The 9832-nt window shown below is 65.6% G+C and overlaps 2 protein-coding genes across 2 annotated transcripts in view; one reads left to right on the top strand and one right to left on the bottom strand.

Annotated features, from left to right (window-relative positions):
* Positions 1-7212, top strand: part of LRRC56 (leucine rich repeat containing 56) — a 19693-nt gene extending 12481 nt beyond the window's left edge. The window contains exons 6-13 of the mRNA XM_007108687.3: positions 2392-2488; positions 2559-2759; positions 3545-3728; positions 4131-4307; positions 4387-4451; positions 4552-4694; positions 4922-5055; positions 6351-7212. Coding sequence (XP_007108749.1) covers positions 2392-2488; positions 2559-2759; positions 3545-3728; positions 4131-4307; positions 4387-4451; positions 4552-4694; positions 4922-5055; positions 6351-6673 — 1324 coding nt within the window. The 3' untranslated portion in view covers positions 6674-7212. The remainder of the gene's footprint in view (positions 1-2391; positions 2489-2558; positions 2760-3544; positions 3729-4130; positions 4308-4386; positions 4452-4551; positions 4695-4921; positions 5056-6350) is intronic.
* Positions 7213-7231: 19 nt separating this feature from the next.
* On the bottom strand, positions 7232-9831 carry LMNTD2 (lamin tail domain containing 2; the record flags this gene model as incomplete). The annotated part of the gene is made up of 8 exons (XM_028478791.2): positions 7232-7513; positions 7805-7857; positions 7948-8075; positions 8318-8514; positions 8596-8715; positions 8806-8995; positions 9111-9222; positions 9639-9831. Coding segments are annotated over 8 exons (1125 nt in total), but the record flags the coding sequence as incomplete, so codon positions are not given.
* Between the last annotated feature and the right edge of the window lies 1 nt (position 9832).

Below are 9832 nucleotides of genomic sequence, written 5' to 3'. Positions count from 1 at the left end.
GGTCACAACAGTGAGAGGCCCGCGTACCGCAAAAAAAAAAAAAAAAAAAAGAATCCGCCTGCCAATGCAGGGGACACGGGTTCCAGCCCTGGTCCGGGAAGATCCCACATGCCGCGGAGCAACTAAGCCCGTGAGCCACAACTACTAAGCCTGCTCTCTAGAGCCCACGAGCCACAACTACTGAGCCCGCATGCTGCAACTACTGAAGCTCGCACGCCTAAAACCCGGGCTCCACAACAAGAGAAACCACTGCAATGAGAAGCCCACGCACCGCAACAGAGATGCCCCCGCTCACCACAACTAGAGAAAAGCCCGCACGCAGCAATGAAGACCCAATGCAGCCAAAAATTAATTAATTTTAAAAAATAAAATAAAATAAAAAATAAAAGAATCCTGGAGGGCAGCTAGCAGAGGCTTGGCATATGCAGAATTGTAATCTTTACAGAAGTGAAGAGAAACAATAGAACCTAACAGATGTTTAAAGGATAAAGAAAACTTGTCAGACATAAAAGAAAACTTTCATCTACAGACTGAAATAAAAAACTGAAACTGAATTGCCAACCCTGAAACATATCCTAATAAAGTTCCTGGACTTCAAGACACAGATCATATTGGGGGCAGCCACGGAAAGAGATCAAGTCTTCCTTTAAGAACAGAAAAAAAAGGAAGTTTTCCTCAGACTTCTCCATAGAAACACTCAAAGCCAGAAGACAGTAGAATGATGTCACAGCCCAGCAGAAAGATGGTATATGAGTCAAGAATTTCATAGCCAGCCAACATTTTGGAATGAGTAAGAGATTAAGGAAAATAGTTTGATTAGCCCCTCTTGAAGGAATCATGAGACGCAAACTTCAGCCAATTAAAAGACGATTGGAAAATGCATTGAAGGCAATAGACTGGGGAGAAACATGGAATCTCTGTAACTAAAGGTGGAGATTATGGCAACAGAACAAAACTTAAAAAATGCAACATACAGGTTAATCGGTGGATGAGACGTAACCGAAGGGGAATTTGTGAACTGGAAGATGGGCCCCAGCGATGCAGAAAGGTGAGGCGGGCCAGGAACACCTCAGAGGTGAGGAGGCGCCTTCATGTGGACCAGGGGAGCAGGCAGAGCCCCCAAAGCAGGAGGGAGAGAAGATGCCAAGACCCGGGGCGCCACAGTGCAGGTGCGATTCAGGACCATGGGGAGACCAGAGCTGCTGGAGCCGGGGCAGGGAGGGCAGGGCGGCCAGCAAGGACCAACGTGCGCCACCTCATCACCGCAGGGAAGCCCCTCACCTCAGCGTCTCCATTGAGTCAGCACTTCCAGGCAGCACTTCAGACCCTCAGTCCCAATCTGAATGCCCAAGAAGCTATTAATAGTATAATTAGGAATATAGCAATACCCCCAGCATGAAAGGGAAAAGTCAGGACAAACCCACAGGACCCCAGAGGAAGCAGACAATGCCAGGAGGGGAGTAAAACGTCCAGGTACCTTCAGTGAATGTTCTGAGAGACACGGAAGAAGATGTGGCTTCTTTGCACCCTCAAAACGAGAACAGAATGCCATGAAATAAGATCAGAGAACAACGAAGGGCGCTTGGGAATTAAATGTATGAGGGCTGACAAAAAATGTCACCAGCATTGTTGGAAGACAAGGGAATCTCCCAGAAAGCAGAGGAAAGGCAAAGAGATGGAAATGAGAGAGAGAAGGGATGAGAACAAGGTCCTTCTCAGAGACCACAGGTGAGAGGCTGAGCTCCAGATAAGAGAGCAGAGACTGCGAGGAGAGAAAATACAAAAGGGAACATCCCAGAAGCTGATGGAAAGGATGTGCAACGGTGGGCCAGTGCCCAGACAGGAGATGAGGGTCACCCAGGCTGAGAGGACCCCGCGGGCAGAGGTGGGGCCCACTGAGGTTGGGAGCAGATGGGAGAGCCCTGGGAGCGGCCACCAAGGGAGGGTGGCACAAAAAAGTCCCAGGTGGGGGCAAGGGGAGGGGCTGTGACACAGGGAAATCATCCACAAAAGAAGCCGGGGGGAAAGAGGGAGGGAGGACACCCCGGCTGACCCCGCTGGGGAGGGGACATCTCGCCCACACCCACTGCAGCGGGCAGCGGCCATCTAGCACGAGGGCAGCTCCCACGTCCAGGCCCGGACCCTGCAGGGGTTGGATAAGGTGCCCAAGACAGGCGGCTGCAGCCAGGAGGGAAGACAGGGGGCCAGGGGCTCTGGAGCCCCTTCCTCGGCCTGGAGGCCATCCAAGCCAGTCACAACTGTCCCTGAACCTGGAGACAGCCAGCTGTGGGTGGCGGCTGGGCAGGAGGCGTGGCACAGGGCCTTCATGGCCACTGAGACACGACCCTCCGCCCCAGGACCGCACTGACCAGCCAACCCTACCCTCTGCAGGGACCTGGGCACCTCGCTGGGCCGCCTGCAGGTGCTGTGGCTGGCTCGCTGCGGCCTGGCTGACCTGGATGGCATCGGCTCCTTCCCGGCCCTGAAGGTGGGTCTGCGGCGCTCTGGGGAGTGCGGGGGGCAGGGGGGCCCTGCCTGAGCCCCCTCGTGCCCCCCAGGAGCTCTACCTTTCCTACAACGACGTCTCGGACCTGAGCCCGCTGTGCCTGCTTGAGCAGCTGGAGGTGCTGGACCTGGAGGGCAACTGTGTGGAGGACCCGGGGCAGCTGCACTACCTGCAGCTGTGCCCGCGGCTGGCCACGCTCACCCTGGAGGGCAACCCGCTATGCCTGCGGCCCGGCCCCGGCCCCACCCACCAGGTGGGCACCAGGCGGGGAGGCGCTCTGTAGCTCCAGCCTCTTGGCCTGGGCACTGCTTTGCCCACCTGAACGCCGGCCGGGTCACAGGGGATCCCAGGGCACACGCCTAGGGCACGCCCGCCTGTTGCCGGGGCTCCTTCACTGGGAGCTCATTCCCATGTTGCTGGAGGCCCGGCGGCTGCCAGCTCGCCCTCCTGTGCCAGGACCGGACTCCGAAGGGCCACGCGTACACCCCAAGAGGTCTGTGCACACACCGTGGGGAACCACGCGTGTTCTGTACAGTCTCCACGTAGAGTCGTGTGCACACGCACACACACTCACATACACACACCCGTGCAGGCCCCGTTCAGAGGCAGCCCCACCCCCTGCCGCGCTGCTCGTAAAGCGGGGGCCTGTGCACACCGCCCGCGGCTGCACACACCCCCGCACTGCCCGTGCACGCCCAGAGCTCACACGCCTGCCCAGCTCCTCGTGGCGCCCATGCACGGCGGCCGCCCACTGGGCCAGAGCTCTGAGTTCAGGGCAGCTCCGCAGGCCAGAGGGCGCCCCTGGACCCTGGCGGTGAGCCCAGAGAGTGAGGTCATGCATGGGTAAGAGCCCAGGGTCCCTGCAGTCCCTGCTGTCCCAGAGTGACCCCGGCTGGCCTGGCAGACTGGGCAGAGAGAGATGGCATCCCCGACCCCCAGCTCCCCTGCACTGCCCCCCAGCAGGTCTGGGGGCAGCGGCTACAGGGCGATGCTGGCCTGACGGGCCCACCGGACGCAGGCCTGCCACCCCCACAGCAGGTGCCCCGGGGCTACAACTACCGGGCAGAGGTCAGGAAGCTCATCCCCCAGCTGCAGGTCTTGGACGAGCTGCCAGCCACGCACACACGCCTGCCGGCCTCCCGGAAGCTGGACCACGACTGGCTCATGGTGAAGAAGGCCATCAAGGAGGGCAGCGTCCTGGACAGCCTGCTCCCCGGGCTGGGTACAGGAGGAAGCCGTCCAGGGGCCTCAGGCTGGGGCTGCCCCAGGAGAGGGCTCCACCCCCCCACCCCTGGCCCCGCCCACAGGTCTCTCAGAGACAGAGAGCCGCCTCCTGTCCCTTCTCGGCCTCGAACACCCCCGAGCCCCGCCTTCCCCGTCCCCAGAGCCCTGCACACCCACCCCCAGGCCAGGACACCCTCCCTGTGAGCAACCCTGGTGGGGGCCTCCCCAACCATCCTCGGGGGAAAGGAGGGCCAAACCTGCCCCGTGGTGGCGCTGGGCCTCCGGCACACAGATGCTGGGTGGTGGGGGGCTCTGCTCCGTGGACAGGGTTCAGCTGGGGGGATCCTGGGTGGCCGGCTGGCGTGGGCCTTGATGACCTCTGATTTTGACTGTTGTGCAGGTTCTCCCCACGGATCCCCCGTTTGGAGACGCGGCCCCGAGCTATGCTCGCCTGAGACCCAGCGCAGGGCCCCCAGGCCCTGGCCCCGCTCCCTGCTGGTCCCCGGGGGCCCCCTGCCTGCAGGCCTTCTTCCCCAGGGCCCAGCCCCAGAGGACGACGCCAGCAGCCTCACCCACGGTAGGCGACCCACCTCGGCGTGAAGCTGCCCTGTAGCCCCGCAGCCCCGAACTAGGCCCAGCCGCACCCTCTTCTTCAGGTGCCGGCCGGGTCCTCTGTGGAAACCCCGCCAAAGGCCTGCGGGAGCGTCGGCACCAGTGCCAGGTACAGCCTGCTCCCCCCGAAGGCCGTGCCCCGGCCTGACGGCGCCTGCCCCGGCACCCCCCCGAAGGCCGTGCTCCTGAACCAGCCCGTCCCTCCCTAGGCTGGGGCACACCCAGAGAGGCTGCCGCCTACCGGGCCCGAAGACCTGGCCGCCCGGGCCTCCGCCCCGGGGCCTGACCCTGCAGACGGCTGCCACCTCCTGGCCTCGGCCGGGCTTCCGGCCTTGAGGGAGCTGCGCCTGCGGTGGGTGCTCCCTGCCCCCCAGCCCGGCCCCCCCACCCTGTGTGTCCCGACTGGTGGGGGCTTCTGGCTGGGACCTGCCTTGGCTGAGCGCTCGCTGGTCCTCCGGGTGGCTGGAGGGGCTGGTCATGGGAGCCCAAGGCTGGGGCACCAGCCTGGAGCCACACTCATGTGGGATTGGCTCCAAAGGAGGGGCAGGGCTGCAGCCTCTCCCCTTCCCCGCACCCCAGTCCCCTCCCCAGTAGGTGCCTGGAGCCCCGGGAGGAGGGGGCCGCCGCCCCCGGGGGCCCACAGAGGGGCCCTGAAGAAGAGCAGGACAAGGCTGGGCCCAAGACTCGCCCCAGCCCCCCGAGCCTGGCCCCAGGTACCGGCGTGACCGCGCACACAGGCTCAGACCAGCTCTGCCCCCTCCTCAGCCAGGCTCTGAGATGGGAGGGATGGGGAGGTCCTCTCTTGGGGGTGGGGTCTCACGACCAAGGGGTTCCAACCCCAAGTCCCCCTCTTCTGAGCCCATGGGACCATGTGGCCACCGGGGCTGGATGAGAGAGAGAAGGCCCTCCAGAGAAGGACGGTGTGAGCAGCGGCCAGAGGGTTCCTGAGTGAAAGCGCAAGTGGCCCCAGGGGTGGGGGCAACGAGGGGCCAGGCCCAACAAGCAGGACAGGCCTACCAGAAGTCCTGAGGGGAGCATGGCACAAGCCAGCAAAGGGAACAAGGCCACCAGATGGGCAGGAGACCAAGGCGGGGAGGGGTACTGCCCTTCCTCTGCAGACAGGGCCTGTGCTGGGCTCGGGACACAGAATTAAGCCAGGCGAGGCCCTCCCTCAGGGACACTGGCTTCAGAGTGACCATGGCTGAGAGGAGCAAATGCAGGGCCTGTGAGGCAGAGACCCCCCCTCACCCAGCAGGCCCCAGGGAGGCTTCCTGGAGGAAGGGTCTGAACCGACTGCCAGAACAGCTGGGCGGGCAAACCCGGGGAGGGGGCGTTGCAAGCCAGGGCCACAGGAGTGTAGGCTGCAAGATTGGCCCAGTGACCCTCCGGGGTGGCGGGTGGCGTGGCATTGGGGGCGGGTGCGCATCAAGGAAGCCAGGATGGAGCAGGGATAGGGCAGGTCCAAGCTCTGCACTTCCTGTGCTGGCTGCAGCTTGCGGGGAGGGGCTGGGGAAGGTGGGCCATGAGACAGCCAGGAGGGGTGGAAAGGTGGAGGGAGAGCGGGCAGGCAGCCAGGGAGGGACAAAGGGGTGCCAGGACCTCCTACTCCAGTCTGGGTCCGGTGGGCTCTGGGTGACCACGGACACACCCACCCAGCCTGCCCTCAGGTGGGTGACAGGGCCTCGCTCTATAGGGGAGGTTTGGGAACTGCCCCAGGGCCACCAGCCTGTGAGCATGCCCTGGGGGACGGGACCCAGTGACCCAAAGCCAGAGCCCAGACTTCCCCAGAGGTGGGTCCAGCTCAAGCAAAGGTCAGAGGTTACAGGGCCGAGGGGCCACAGCTTCCCTGGAGAGCACAGGAAGTGGGGCAGTGGGGTGCTGCCTTGGGGGGGGTGAAGGGCTAAGGGGAGGAACCACAGTGGACACTGCAGCCCTGCCCATGGTGACCGCCCCAAGTGACTCCTTGGGGGCCCTTGTCTGACATGCCGTCTCTTTCCTTCTTTTCCAGAGCCTTCCAGGACCTTGGGCTACAACCTGACCCCCTCTCCTCCCAAGTCCCTCATGCCATCTGACAGGGGCAGCAGCTCCTGGGGGTCCACAGATCTGCAGTTCTGGGGGCGTCGCCTCAGAGCCCTGGGTAGTCTGGGGCCTGGCCTGGGTCAGGGGCTGGCTGCAGTGACTGCTCTGAGAGCCCTAGAGGTGGCCTCAGGCCCCAGCCCTCGAGCCGAAGGCTGTCCAGACCCAAAGCCGGCACCAGATCCAGCAACCAGACCCCCAGCCTCCGATGCATGCCGCACCTGCCTCATCACCCCAGCCCAACCCCACCCCTAGTGTACACCACTACCCACTGCCAGGCTGGCCTGGGTGGTAGGCAAGGGCCCCAGGGCGATCGTGGGAGCCCCCGTGTGAACTCTGGCCTCACAGAACCCAGAGGACCTGGGCGGGTGTGTTAGGGGGTGGGAAGTGAGCCTGGCACAGGAGAGGACCCTCTTGGTAGAGGGAAGTTAGGAGTTGGGACCACCACGCGTGGGAAGAGGGGGATCCCAGGAGAGAGTGGTCCAACTCGCCACCGCTGGCCCAGCTGCCCACCTCTTCCGTGTGGCCTGGCCTTCCCAGGAGGAGCAGACTGGGCCCAGGCCGAGGTGGCTGCAGCTGGCCCCTGGCCATCCCCTGGCCAGCCCTCCAGCCGCCCCAGGGCTCTGAGCCACCCCTGGGTTGCTGCGGTCCCGAGCAGAGGCGCTTGCCCTAGGCTAACCAGGGTGCGACAACGCCTCCCATCCCTGGTGGACTTGTGGGCTTCCCCGCGCGGGGATGGAGTGGCCAGCTCCCTCCTCTTGGGGCCGGATACCCGTAAAACCAAGCGAATCATTTTCGACTCTCAGGTGTACAGAAACGCGGTTTACTTGGTAGGCGGCGTTGGTTCAATAAACTATACAGCTGGCACCGCCTGCCTCCGGCGCTTTCTCCCCGCCCCGCCCCGCAGCCACAGTCGTGGAGACGCGGGAGCACAGGCGACGGTGCCGCCGCCCTTGCCTGGCCCTACACCTGCCAGCGCGAGTCCGCGGTGATGGGCGGGCAGCTGAGGAAGCGGAAGCCGAACCTGCTCTCGGCCGTGCTCTGCACCGACAGCGCCACCATCGGACAGCCGCGGTCCACGCTCTTCCGGCGCACCTGGGGGGGCGGGGCCTGAGAGGCCGCAGGGCGGGGGCGGGGGCGGGGCGGGGCGGGGCGGGGGCGGAGGCGGGGCGGGGCGGGGGCCGGGGACAGGGCCGGGGGTTGCCCGGACGCTCGCGCCAGCGCTCACCCGGAGCTTGTGTTCCTTCCTAGCCTGGCAGTCCTCGACGCGCAGCGGCGGGGGGGGGGGGGGGGGGGGGGGGGGGGGGGGGGGGGGGGCGGAGGCGGGGCGGGGCGGGGGCCGGGGACAGGGCCGGGGGTTGCCCGGACGCTCGCGCCAGCGCTCACCCGGAGCTTGTGTTCCTTCCTAGCCTGGCAGTCCTCGACGCGCAGCCCGGCCTCTGCGCGGGACAATGAGGGTGTGGGGTCGGCCGGCCGCCCCCTTCTCGCTGTCCGCCCTCCCTCCACGTCCCTCCCTGCTGCGCACTCACCAGGGATGGGGATGCGGCTGGCGGGCAGGAGCTCTGGGAGGGTCTCGGCGGCGCCCTCGGGCCGCGCTGGCTCCTCTCGCTGGCGTTGGAGCTTTCTGGTGCTCAGGCGGGGCAACTGGACCCGCGTCCTGCGGGGAAGGGCGGTGAGGGGGGTCGTGAGAGAAGAGACTGTCCGCGGGAAGGGGTGGTTCCGGAGGGGACGGGGCCAGGGGAGGTGGAGGACCGGAGGGGAGTCCTGAATAGCTGGAGGGTGGTCCTGGCAAGGGCGGGCCCTGGGGAGGTGGGGGGACAGTCCTAGCAGGGCGTCTGGGGTCTTTGTGGAGTCTGGGCCTGGGGAGGAGGTACGGACTGAGGGCCCCGAGGTCCCCACCCCGGCCTCCGGCGCCCGGCCCGGGCCTCCTGCACCCGACCCTTGCGCGGGGGTCGAGGCAGGGGCTGCTGTTCCGCGAGGTCGGCACCGGGCCGGGCCTCTGAGAGCGGGAAACGGTCGATGGACAAGTCGGTGTTGTCGGCAAAGATCCTGCACACGGGGGTCACGCAGTGCGCGGCCTGGTGCTCGCTGAGGACCTGCGGGGCCGTGGGGGACACGGTGGTCACCACCCCGCAAAGCCCGCCCTTCCCACCACCCCCGCTGGGACCCGCACTGACCTCGCCTTGGGGGTTCAGGAGGAGGGTCACGCAGCCCCGGCTGGAGTGCAAGTGGACGGGCTCCTGGCCCAAGGAGGAGGGTGGCTGCCGCTTGGTGCTGCCGGGCGCCTCGCCCCACACCTGGGGACGGCGTCGGCGGCGGGTGAGGGGCGAGGGGCGGCGGCGGGGGGCCGGGGCGGGGCCGCGAGGGCCGCGGGGAGCAGGGCGCACCGTGATGTGGTGCCTTGGCTCCAGCAGCGTGCTGGGCGGGAAGCGGTACATGCACACAGGGAAGTCGCGCACCAGCTGCTGCAGCACGAAGCCACCCAGGTCGGCCGTCTCCTCCAGCGACTGGTTAAGGATGCGCACGAACCTCCGGCGGCGGCTCACCGCGGTGATCTTCAGGCAGGAGCCTGTGGGGCTGGGGCGGGAGCGCGGGCAGGGGCGCTGTGCCGAGACGTTCGGGCCCCTTCCACCGTGGTCCCGCTAGGAGACCTGCCCGTGCTCCTGCGCTCGGGGCTCGCTCCCCTCCTCACCTTGGACAGCGCCCGGAATGCCGCGGGTGGGGGTCCGCACTGGACTCAGGCTCCTGGCCATTCTTGCCGTGCCTGTCTGAGTGGGTTTTCCGGAGATCCAGGGAGGGGCGGCCTGTCCAGGAGGGGAACCCCAACATGGAGGGTCCACTGGGGACATGTCCTGTGAGGCCAGACCTGGCCCACAGCGCCCTGAGGTTCCACGTGGGAGAGAAGCAGCACCCAGGCAAGGGTCAGATCCCAGACAGGAGAGATGGCGGACCCAGGAGGCTGAGGGAAGCAGGGGAGTGCCTGGCAGTGCTTGTGGGGGGTGGGGGGTGTGGATTCAAGCCAGAGCACAAAGGCAGTGGCAGTAGTCCTCCAAGACCACCTTAACCCCTAGGGATGTGGCCGGAAAGGCCCCAACTGCCTCAAACTGGGCTACTGTGAAAGCCCAGAGGGTGGGGGACACCCTCGAGGACTTTGGGCAGAGATCACAGTCCTGCGGGGGTGGGAGGGGGGAGAAACCAGGGGAGACCCGCCCCACTCCACCTTCTGACGTCGCTCGACTGTCCCCGCAGAGGTTCTGTGCCTGTGCCTCTGTCTGCTCAGCAGTGTGGCCTGGCGCCTGGGGAGGGTCCCCTGTCACTTTCAGCACGAGATAACGTGCAGTCAGCAGGCAGCCGCTGGCCTCGGAGTCGGCGCCCCTGGAGCTGCTGCTGCCCCCCAGGGGCGGGCAGCGCCAC

This window comes from Physeter macrocephalus, chromosome 18, assembly GCF_002837175.3.
Source record: "Physeter macrocephalus isolate SW-GA chromosome 18, ASM283717v5, whole genome shotgun sequence".
NCBI classification, from domain to species: domain Eukaryota; kingdom Metazoa; phylum Chordata; class Mammalia; order Artiodactyla; family Physeteridae; genus Physeter; species Physeter macrocephalus.
The sequence above is the reverse complement of the archived record's forward strand: the minus strand, read 5'-3'. Positions and strand labels throughout refer to the sequence as shown.